General features: G+C 47.2%; 1 protein-coding gene across 1 annotated transcript in view; it reads right to left on the bottom strand.

Moving 5' to 3' along the window:
- The window catches only part of LOC116942353 (ras association domain-containing protein 3-like), an 84,207-nt gene extending 78,840 nt beyond the window's left edge, over window positions 1-5,367 (bottom strand). The window contains exon 1 of the mRNA XM_032954143.2: window positions 4,239-5,367. Coding sequence (XP_032810034.2) covers window positions 4,239-4,494 — 256 coding nt within the window. The 5' untranslated portion in view covers window positions 4,495-5,367. The remainder of the gene's footprint in view (window positions 1-4,238) is intronic.
- Window positions 5,368-12,819: the final 7,452 nt, after the last annotated feature.

The following is a 12,819-nucleotide window of genomic DNA, read 5'->3' on the forward strand; positions in this document are numbered from 1 at the left end:
TGGGCCTGGGTATAATTGATGTTGATGGGAGGGCTTTTGCGAATACAGCCGTGGCCTGTACTTTTGAAAAATGAATCATAATATAAAACTAAATCATTCAATGGCTTAATAGATTATTCATGATTTTCTGTATTAATTTTAATCAATGATTGTGCATTATACAAGGTGGGGGTCTCACTGGAGAATTGCATTGAGACTTCATTTTGGGTCATTTATTTTTGTGTTGACAATGGGGCTGTTACACTGGTTAAAAAATGGCCTAAAGCTGCGAACAATGAATCAGAGTATTTAATGTCCACTGCCTAACCCAGAGGGAATGGGGAGGCCCTCATCCAGCAGTGGATCAACAAAAGGGGTGTACATATACATGAGTATACAGAAGGCAGGGGAGAGTGATGTTCAATGCACTAGCCTATGAACCCGGAAACCTGGGTTTGATTCCCAGCCATGACTCTGAATAGTCGTGAGTGATATCTGCATCGATCTCGCACCTTCCCATCACCGATCTACGCTCACCAGCAGTATGATGAAGTACTGTATATTCAAACAGCCCCCATAACTGATATAGCATGCGAAGGCCTTCATCCAAATTGACATAGGCCAGTAACTACAGAAAGCAGTCCAAACTGGTAATAGCTGTAATGCACCAAACACAAATACCAGGTGACTGTGGGAATTGAGCCACTGAACCATGTACAACTCTGCATGCAAGGTGAAAAATAAGGACCCTTGGGTACCATGCCACCCATTCACCAGCACAAAGCCTCTCCAGTGTAGGAAGCCTTGCTTCCATTCAGCAGTGGATAGAGAACGGTTCATGATTACGATGGGCTACATGTGCACACTGCATTTGGCCAATGATCCAATCACCCGAGCATGCCCAATCTCATCATATTTCGGAAGCTAAACGGCTTTCAGGCCGGTTATTAATCATACAGTAATTAATTCAACTTCTCACGTGCACAGTATTCGCTCCCTCTCTATGAGAGAGAGAGAGGGAGAGCGACTGATGTGTGAGGCGGAGCCAGCTATATCGGTGGGAGCGAGCCTGACCATACCAGGTGTAATAGCTTTGGTTTTTAAGGTGGCCAGTAGGTGACAGTATAACAATGGATTCTTGAATCTATCTTCTCTCCAGGTACTTTGGTTTATTCCCTTGTGTCAAACACTCATTAATGGAGTTTAACACGTGGGCTTTCGCGACCAATATCATCCAAAGAGGTTTTTTTGGGTTAGATCGCGTAAATATATAAATATGTCGTTAAAACCCGCCACCACTCGAATTGGCCATACATTCCAATGCAGGATTCTCATGCATACTCCTAAGGACTCTACGAGGTTTTTTTTCTGGGCAAAGGGTATTATTATAAGTGAGGGATCACCCTCTTCAGAATCATACGGACTGCCTTCCACGTGGCTTAAAGATCGAATGAGTGTGCTTCAAAGCAATTCATTGGTAGGACCGACAAAACAAACAAAGGAATGAAAAATACTCGCCTGCGTGTATTGACTTCACTGTGACATAGCTACCCACTGACTTCTTGCAGCTCAGCATTAACACTTCTTGGCCTTTTCATTTTCAGAAATGCCATCTGCAACTGACAGCCTTAAATTAAAGGGTACACGGTAGTGTTGGAATCGCCCAAGCGCCCACGGGGATTGCAAAACACGCCTCGCAAGTGAAGGGCCAGGCGCTGTGTGATGTGCAATTGCAACGAGGTTGATACTCCTCATTTCCGATGCCCTCTTATACGAGCGTCCCTATTTATCCACAGAGCCCGAGTGATCCACGTTCCTTCTTCCCGTCACCTCTGCGTCACACGCTTCGTATTAGCCAAGCCATCGCACGGAAAACAGGAGCATGTGCAATCAGCTATCGAGTGTGCAGGTGGTGCAACTGCACTCAGGCCCACGGGCCAGGAGGACCCAGGTGCTGGGTTATACAGAAGGGGGAGGGGGGGTTGGATAATTTAATAGAGGGGGCCCCACTACTCTCCTTGCACCTGGTCCCACGCCAACCACTCTTCGCCACGGACAGGAGTGAGTGGAATGTGGTGGTAAATGTAACCTATTATCTGCGTTGAGGATAAGCACATAGAGTAGGATTCAGCCCCCCCCCCATCCCCTTCCTATCACATTGGATACAACGAGTTTCCCCGTAATATACGGCAGGTTTTTATTGTACCGTATCAGCCATGTGCCCGTTGGTTGATTGTGTTATTGATAAAAAAAAACACAAGCGCCGTTTGCAATAACGGATGGAGTTAAATGGTGCAAAGAGCAAAGATCCAAATGTGATTTTAATTGGACACTGTGTATCAGGGACGTGCGGTCAGGGGAGGCAGGGGAGACAGAGCCTCACCTCTCATACTCCAATTAAAATAGCCGTTACGAAAAGTAAAAAGAAAAGAATAAGCAAATTAAATAAATATTAAGACATTTACACTGATCTGTGTTATAAATGTCGTTTCTGTACGATTCCAATCATTTTTATAGTCAAAATCGACAAATTTGCGGAGGTCCGTTGCAAATACAGGAAGAGACGATAGGTGAGGCAGCGACGCGCTCAGCCTCCCCTCTGATTGCGCAACCCCTCAGTAACTGGATGGAGCGCGGGCAATAAGCACGTGCCTGTTACTATCTCAGTATGTCACCAATGTAATGTTTGTAGACCCCTTAATTTAATGTACTCGCGTTCCATACTCCAGGTAACTTATTTCACGTATGTGTATAAACAATATTTAGGCTCACTGGTCTCGTAATGAAACTGCAACGAAAAAGCACCAGGGGAGGCAGCTATCACATCTGCCTCACTGAGGGAGACGTGTCTAACACGCCCCCTTCCGTGAGGCCACGCCCCCTCCGTGAGGCCACGCCCCCCTCAGTGTGTGAATCTGGCTCTGACACTAGCCAGTGCCTCCCCAGCCATTGACCTCACCGCACGTCACTGCTCTGTATAATTACAGCGATGAAGCAAGCACACGAGCAAGGGACTGCGAATCAGCGCCCGTGTCTGAGCAGGCATAATTCCACACACCTGTATTATTTATTGTAAATATTAAGTCAACATGCATTTACATATGCAGTTGAACACTTTGAGACGCATTCACAGGTACACCCATACAACACAACATGCTGCACTGCATATGTATGTACAAATGTGTAACACATAAACTAGACACACGACAATAAAGATCCCCCGTATATTATTAACAGACGGTTAGGGTAAGTGCTGCTAGAAAGCAAATATGAATTCACTCACACATAACTCACGCACCCTCACATTTGCTCACACACACTGGCTGATACGGAGTCCCACACGGACACTCACATTAATTCACTCACACGTCTACTCATTCATACACCAACAGATGCGTACATTCAAACATAAATTCACTTATACAGTTACACACATTCTATCACTCACACTCTTGGTCATACATACATACACACACTCACACACCGTCATTCACTCACTCACTCTCTAATTTATACTCAATCACATGTACACATTCACACACACACCCTCTCATTCACTCACTCTCATTTATACTCAATCACATGTACACATTAACACACACACCATCTCATTCACTCACACTCTCTCTCATTTATACTCAATCACATGTACACATTCGCACACACACACACACCATCTCATTCACTCACCCTCTCATTTACAATCAATTACATATACACTTTCACACACACACCCTCTCATTCACTCACTCTCTCATTTATACTTAATCACATGTACACATTCACACACACACACCATCTAATTCACTCTCTCTCTCATGTATACTCAATCACATGTACACATTCACACACACACCCTCTCATTCACTCACTCTCTCATTTATACTTAATCACATGTACACATTCACACACACACACCATCTAATTCACTCTCTCTCTCATGTATACTCAATCACATGTACACATTCACACACACACCATCTCATTCACTCACTCTCTCATTTATACTCAACCACATGTACACATTCACACACCATCTCATTCACTCTCTCATTTATACTCAATCACATGTACACATTCACACACACACACCATCTCATTCACTCACTCTCTCATTTATACTCAATCACATGTACACATTCACACACGCACCCTCTCATTCACTCGCACTCTCGCTCACACAAAAATCAACGCACACACTTTCTCACACGTTCTCTCTCTCTCACACACAGACACACACACACTCAATCACTACTCACTCCGGCAGCGTAGGGACTGCTTGTAGACCCCCCATATGAACTCGCCGCAGAGGTCGCAGAACTGCGGGTTGGTGTAGGGTCGGAACTCGTGTCCCTCTCCCTTCTCCTCCCGCAGCCTCGGGTCGCTGCCGGTGCTGTCGAAGATGGTCCTCACGTGTCGGTGCACCACCTTCTTGCGGCGGAAGGGCGAGAAGGCTCCCTTCATCCTCATGGCCGGGTAGAGCAGAGTCAGCTCCTGGTGATGCTCAATGTTCATCGCTCGAGCCTTGAGAGACCAGTGTGGTGATGCCGCTGTTGTTGTTGATGATGATGATTCGGCTGCTGCAGGTTGTGCTGTTGAATAACGCTTCCGATTCTGCCCTTCCTGGGCGATGTTGATATTGCTGCTGCTGATTATGATTATGGAGGCTGCGGATATCCTCCCACACCTGGACACAGCTGGAATTCTCAATCTGATACAACTCCAACTGCTGACCGACGCGTGTCTCTCGGCTGCATGAGTCTATAGCCTATCATTCATACATAAGGAGAAAGAAATACAATTACGTTGACAGTATTGTTATAGGTTGTTCGCAATCTTATTACTTGCTTGTTGATTGCTACCTAATTGATAAACCACTGAATATCAGTGCCGCCTTCATAAGACCGATCGCAGCAGCACCCTAAGCCTCTTCGCAGATCAGCAACCATTCATTCACTGATCGATCAATTCCTGCGATCAATTCATCCGCACCTTACGTTGTTGAATCACGCCATTGCCACCATCGTCACGACACCTAGCTGCATCACACGAGAAGCCCGCTGGGTAGAACACAGACCGGGTGGGAGGGGGTGGCTTCACAGGTGAGCCTCATCTACCCTACTACACCTGTTCTGAGTTGCGGCCAGGGGTTTAAATGTTGGATTCTTTTTCGTTTTAAAGGAGCGGCGCGCAAGAATGACCCCCCCCCCCCACCCCCCCTGCTCAAACCGCCTCGATCCTCCCAACGCGCCAGCCACAACACAGCAGGCAGCCACGTGAGCCGGGCTACACTGGTGTGGCCGGCTGGCTGGCTGGCTTGAGCGAGTGTGCGTGTGTGCCTGCGCTGCTGCCCTGGTGGATGTAGCGAGCAAGGCGAGTCTGGTTGTCATGATCAGATCTCTCAACACGCCCCCCCTACCCCTACCCCCCATTGATGCGGGAGAAGGCACCGCCTCTCTCTGGGCGGAGTAGAGATTGCCTTTTGTGATGCAGTTGGCGGCACGTTCTTTCACTTGGTGTGGCCACGAAGATTCACTCCTCCTCCCACCACGCGCCCCGTATAGCCTGAAAACAGACTGTTGGGGCAAGTGCTTATGAAGGCCGGCAGGGCATACGAACGAGGTGGGTGTGTGGCCCAACAACGCGCCCGACCGCCTTTGTCTCACCCGGTATGGCGATATTTACTCCACAACGCACCGGACACTTATTTTAGGTTGAGTCGACCTCGGGGGAGTGAACCCAGGACCGGTTCAGATAATCCTCAGTGGGTTCGTAGCACAGCAGCGCCTTAACCGCTATATTACCGCTCCCCACACATAGACACGGGCAATCGGTAGCACTTAGACATACACGAGCGAAGCTAAACACTTTGGGTCTCAAATAGCTCAAGGGGATGATGGGATTGATACCTAAACAATGGTGCACCACCAAATATCAGCCCTTAACTCTGATTCTAAAAATAAGTTCACGTCCTGTATATGTCTCATTATTCCAACGACGCTATAACACACACATACGTGTTATGGTATTTGCTAATATGGTGCGTTGCCTTTAATTCGTTCAAACAACTCTCGTATCATGCAGGAAAACTTAGGGTGTTCAGAATAGAATCTGTGACGGGTGACGCAGCATCCCAAGGTAAGTTCTGCATTCGGGACCCAGTGGCCTGTGCACCACCACTGCATACACATAGGGTGCGGGAGCACGTGTTATTAACGTGCACTTATGCAGCGAACGCTGCTGTAAATACATAGAGACGCACGTTGCGTGCAGATGGATGTGATGTGGGGAAACCCAATCATTGCTGACCGACGCACATTGCGACTGGTCTGCTAAAGTGGTGTAGTCAAGTAAGCACCCGCGTTCTTTGGTTCTATTCGGTAAAGTCACGTAGGTAAAAAATAAAACAACAAAAATCACGACGTTTCGGCCACAACACAAGTGGCCGAAACGTAAAAAAATAAAACAACAAAAATCACGACGTTTCGGCCACAACACAAGTCGCCGAAACATAAAAAATAAAACAACAAAAATCACGACGTTTCGGCCACAACACAAGTCGCCGAAACATAAAAAATTAAACAACAAAAATCACGACGTTTCGGCCACAACACAAACGTCGTGAACCAAAGAGTATGGATCCTTGCAGTCACGAAAGCTTTAAATCTAGAATTAAGCACCCGCGATTCGCACGCCGCGGGGAGGCCTCCATCCAGCAGTGGATCGACAACAGGGCCGTTAACATGTGTGGGTTACAGCACTCTAGTTGAAGGTGTATTTGTGTTGTGAAACGCATTTGCATGCACGCGGGCATACAGGCATGTCAAGGCTTTTAATGATACAATCTCAGCACTGTGTTTATATATAATTGCCTATAGCTTACAAAACATATCATTTGCAAATACCGAGGGACAAATGCTTCACTCGGTTTTTCTCTCTCTCCGCAAATAACATGCACACACCAAGTAAAACGACTGCGCCGTGATTTGCATCATTGCGAATAGTTGACTTTTGGAATAGATGTAGTGATAGATTACACATGAGGTCTACTGTGCATCGCAACCTGCTATGTAAAGTCAAATTATCCTTCTGGCGGTACCCCGGGGTACCAAAGAATACAGAATTGCCGAGGCAATTATTAAATGGTTTATTTCTGGGACACTATTTTTTTTCCCAGGGGTGTACTTCACTCCGCGACTGGGATAACCAATCAATCCGAAATCTTTGCTACTCCGCGATGTCGAAACGCAGCGAGGACGATTACGCCGAAACCCTGAACGCCCGTGGTACACACCGTGGTGGTGGTGGTGCATCGTGAGTACAGCTCGTCGAGATGAGTCGATTGCCGCATCGCCGACCGTCAACAGACGAAAAATGACCGCATCACGGACATTATGCGAGAGCCATAAGGTTCATATATATATGTGTGTGTCAACCTTGACTTTCCTTAATACAGTGGCGTATAGGAGGGGAGCAGTGGCGTAGTGGCTAGCGCACTGACCTATGAACTCAGCCAACCTGCGTTCAATTCTCGACCACGGCTATAACATCGAATAGCGAGTGATATCTGAACTGGGCCTGGGGCTCCCATCAACAACCCGCACTGACCCCCGTGGTGAAGTATGGTCAAATCCCCCATATAACTGCCTCGGCGTGTAGAAGACTTCATCCAACAGTGGATTGACAACGAGCGATCCATTATAACTGTATTGCCATAATCGTGTTTTATATAATTTAAATAATATTGTAATCCGTTACGTATTTAAAACATTGCGTTGCACTGTGCTTCTATGTTCCCACGTCTATGTGCTCCCCGCCTTCACCAACCCGCACTGACCAGCGTGGTGAAGTATGGTGAAACAACCTCGGCGCCCCCCCCCCCCACGGCATAAGGAGGCCCTCATCCAGAAGTGGATTAACATGGCTTTCCGTTCTCTATATTTGTTTATTGACACCCATGAACCTTGGCCAGAACAGGCTCAAGTTAACCTTTTCGATGTACGTCATGCAGGACCAAATTGTACATACATGAGGGTCAGAGGGGGTTGTAATGGCTCCACAAAGTCCACCTCGGATTTTCTGGTCTCAGGCGTGTATGTTGAACTTCTTTAACACCGTACGTAGACCACCGAGCTGATCGGAGGTGATAATGCGTTCAGGTGGATTCGCTGATAAAATGGAAATATGCTGAGGAGTGGCTCCATCAAGCTTGCTCGCACGTAGACACAAAGTCTCAGACACTCATCGATTCGCATAATATAGACCAGGGGTCGGAAACCAAAAATAACAAGAAGGCACCAGACTCACATCGAGACCCACAGAGAAACTGGAATGCGCTGCCAGTGGCTTTCATCATCATCATCATCATCAGAGCTCTCTCAAATAGACACCCTTAGACTCACATAGACAACCGCACACTCACAGATTCACATAGAGACTCATTCGAATTATGCACTGGCAGTGGCTTTGCCCGCGCAGGTTCCCAGGAGAAAGCTGGCTGCTGGGATCCCAGCACCGGTGCCTTCATCATTATAACAACAACGTTGTCTTTGTGTTCCAGTGATCAATTTACAGTAAGTACACACGCACGCCGTTGTCTGTCACCTGCGACTGGAAACCCCGAGGTGGACTCTGTTGCCTTCTCAACCTGGAGCCACGGACCGACACAGCTGAAGGATGGACCGCTTTCACCTTCCCGTAGATTCAATGAACTGTTACGATTCATGGCCGCGATTAGATGAAAAAAATATTCGATCATTGTTATCTCGTGTTGCCATCTCGTTTGTGTCACCTATTGAAGACGCGCTTCTGAACTCTTACCCAAAATAAACTGACTCGTTTTTTCTGTCGAGTTTTTATTAGCACTATGGAATGGAAATATAACAACATATCATTGGCAATAATTTAAAAACATTTACTCACGTGAGCTTTGAACATCAATGAGTCGATGCATCGTCATGCACCTATAATAGTGCTGTACACATGAATATTGTCCAATAGACGTGCTAGACTGCGTCTCTGTTTAAAATCTGTTCTGAGTCTATATTCAAAATCATAATCTTTATCCCGAAGATAAATATACCCCCATTCTACCTCCATATGGACATTGCATCGCTGACTAAATTTTTGCCGATTCAAAGTGGTATTTCAATTGGGTTTATAGCCAGTGGTCAAATAAATCCCCACGGCCATCACGGCGTGGGAGGCTCTCATCCAGTAATGGGATTGACAAATGGGTTATTGGTATGTCCTTGCAAAACAAGGCGTTGTTTTCAACCGCATGCTCGATGTTGTAAGCCCAAAAGCGGAGCATCATAAAACAAGCAAATTCCCTCTGGTATGCGCTTAAATTGAGGGAAATGGCCATTGCTCGTTAATGATCTTGAAACATGACCTCTGCTTCCCAATTCAGCAGCGTAACAACTGGTTCCAGATCTAAGGGTGGCGCCCATACCTGATTAAAGATTAACTGCTTTATGATGTAGGTATTGGTCTTTAGGTCACCGAAGTCTCAATTTTTTTTTAAATCTCTGCATGTCAGGCGTGAGACTTTTAAAGAACACACACACAATTTGTCAAAAGCACACAGCACCCGTGCATATGCAAACACCATTAGCATTTCCTAAATATATGAATCGTGGTCCTCCTTGTCTTAGGTCACCATCAATAATAGATGTGAGCAAACACGACCGACTAACAGCATCAGCGGTGCAGTGTTGAAATAACTTTACCAGGTCGCAAATAGTCCCCTCTCGTGCGGCTACCGTGTCTGCCGTCAATACGTATACGGCATCGTGTTCCGACTTACGAACAATTCGGCCAATGAACGGATCTCAGGAACGGAACTAATTGCGGTCGTAAGTCGGGGACTGTGCTTGATTTAAGGTCGTTTTGAAGTGGTCTCATATGGCCACGGGTCGTATGAAATGAAGTCGCATGTTCTCCACCACTTGTATTGAGAGTTTGTCGAATCAGATGCACATCCCTGACTGGGCGCACAAAACCAGACCTGAGGTCAACTGTAATTACAATTCCAGCCGCGTTGTTAGCTGAAATTACACTTACATTCGTGATTGCAGTTCATTACGAATGACACAATTACAACCGTACATGACCCCGGTTTTGTACTTGACTGCCAGGAAAAGAGAACGAATTAATTTAGTGCAACAATTTACTATCAAGTTGACACAAGTCGTTCATACGTCTTAGACGTGTCCCGTGCGCCCTCTATTGGATACATTACATACTGCTGCTGTACAAGTTATGCTTTCCGAGTAAGTACTGGGACATGTCTTCAACCCTCCTGCCAAGTGTGAAGCGTGCATTTTGTGTTTAGCTTGTCCTTCCCCCCCCACCACCTCCGATTAGCACGGCTGAGTACGCACGGTGCGAAAGATGTTCATCTTACATACGTGTGCTGGTGCACGCCTATAATTATCCAGCACTGTGACGAGAGAGGGTTGGTAGATCACCCGCGTTGTGAAACTTCCCTTCCCCTGGGCGAGCTGCTATACCCTGGCTCGCCAGAATGCAGTTTAGCGAACACGTGCGGTCCGCGAGTTCATTCTGTTTGGGATAGAGTGCTTCCCCCTTGCACGAGTGGGGTTTCTCCAGTTCAGTCTGTATGGGATAGAGTGCTTCGCCCTTGCACGAGTGGGGTTTCTCCAGTTCAGTCTATATGGGATAGAGTGCTTCGCCCTTGCACGAGTGGGGTTTCTCCAGTTCAGTCTGTATGGGATAGAGTGCTTCCCCCTTGCACGAGTGGGGTTTCTCCAGGTGCTCCGGTTTCTTCTCGCATGTAAACACTCATTCATCGACCGACAACACCTGCATGTATATAAAGCGGACCGCAGAGCTTGTGTTATTGTTGTTGTAATTATTATAGCTCAAGGCTCGCGAAAATAAAAAAAATGCAATTGTTTATGTACGCGAGCTTTGAGCTCGTGTAGATATAGATGGATAGGGATTCAACGTGATTTACACGAGGCTTGAACAGATTTCAATATACTATCCAGATAGCAGTGTAGAGTAAGTAAATATTTGACTTTAGGTTTACACAACACAGAACGTGCTGCGTCTACAGCAGTGTTTCACAACCGGTTTGACATGGTAAAATCACAGGTAGTGCCGCAGTAATTTGGGGATAAAGGCCAAGGAAAGAACCTCTCACTGTTCGCAAGCTGGGGCAGACGAGAACTTCCCGTGCCGTTCAGTGGCCGATCCACCACCCTCCCCACCTCATCTCTCCATTGGTTGCGTATTCGCGGTTGGAATGATTTGGTTCATCATGCCACGGAATGAACAAACTCGCATTTCGCACAAAAGCCTCAACGCGTTTTACACGACGCCTAAAGCGGTGGATGAAGCCTGTTAAAAACAAGTGACAGCTTCGTCCCCGTTTCTACTAAACCCGACGTGAGCAGACAGCTAAATGGGGGATGCGATGGACTATTGACAACACACTTTCTCTGTAAACATATTGGGCACCGTTGCTCCTGGGGATCTGTAAAAATGATAAACACACAGTCGCCGCGTGTATGTTATTTTATTTTCGGTTCTGTTTGGTTACATTCTACTCTCCCCTCTCCCTTATATATATAAAAAAAATGTTTATCTCCGATTGTTGCCCCAACGGGAGTAGACGCGGGCAGCGAGGCCAGGCAACCTTCGCCCTGTCTGTCGCTCGCCATTGACTTGTTCTTCCCTCCCCGACGTTCGCGTTCTCTATTGGGCTCTTGTGAATACTTAAATAAAAACACAGGTGACTTTTAAGACACGTGTAACAAAAAAACAGTAATATTTAAAAAAATATATTTTTTTAGAAACACGCTTTAATGAAATGTACCCTACTAGTAATCAACAACTCCAGGAAGTGGCCATAACTTAAGGGGGCCGTGGGCAATTACAGCCAACGTTAGTTGAGCGTGGACAACTAGACCCAAGCCGAAACATAACATGTAAAAGAGAATGTTTAAAAAATATATATTTTTATTTTTAATGATAGAAGATAGTATTGTCATCAGTATGACATAAGTATACCAAGTTTGCAGTCGATATCACATTGGGAAGTGGGATAAACTTTAGTTACAAGAGTTGAGGATACGACAACAACAGAGTGAGTTAATAAAAATCGTGTAATAATAAAAGGCACAAGTGTCACAAGACTCGGATTTCCGAATGACCCGAGGAAGGTAATTCCACAATAGCGGAACCTGACTGCGAAAAGCTTCGTCTCGCATAGAACAAAGTCCGATCTTTGGAATCGCAACGAGCGTGCCAGGATCAGCACGGTCTAAGTTGTCGCAGTGGAGTTATAAGGCGACAGCAGATGGACGAGTTGCCCAAATCACGAGCTTGCTTTGAGAGTCGCGCCGTCGTGTACAGTCAGGTACAGTGAGGAGCTGCGGGCACGGGAAGTGACGCGCCGCGTGCAGGACCCGGATGTAGCGGGGCGGGGGGAGGTGGGGGTGGGAGGGGAGTGGTGGAGGGGGGGGTGAGGATGGGGGTGGTTGAGGGTGGGGGGGGTTTGAGGGTGGAGGGGGTTGAGGGTGGGGGGTTGGAGGGTGGTTGAGGGTGGGGGGTTGGAGGGTGGTTGGAGGGTGGGGGGGTTGGAGGGTGGGGGGGTTGGAGGGTGGGGGGGTTGGAGGGTGGGGGGGGTTGAGGGTGGGGGGGTTGGAGGGTGGTTGAGGGTGGGGGGTTGGAGGGTGGTTGAGGGTGGGGGGTTGGAGGGTGGTTGAGGGTGGGGGGGTTGGAGGGTGGTTGAGGGTGGGGGGTTGGAGGGTGGTTGAGGGTGGGGGGTTGGAGGGTGGTTGAGGGTGGGGGGTTGGAGGGTGGTTGAGG

Source organism: Petromyzon marinus, chromosome 14, assembly GCF_048934315.1.
Source record: "Petromyzon marinus isolate PM22_M1 ecotype Great Lakes invasive population chromosome 14, UKy_Petmar_22M1.pri1.0, whole genome shotgun sequence".
Taxonomy (NCBI): domain Eukaryota; kingdom Metazoa; phylum Chordata; class Hyperoartia; order Petromyzontiformes; family Petromyzontidae; genus Petromyzon; species Petromyzon marinus.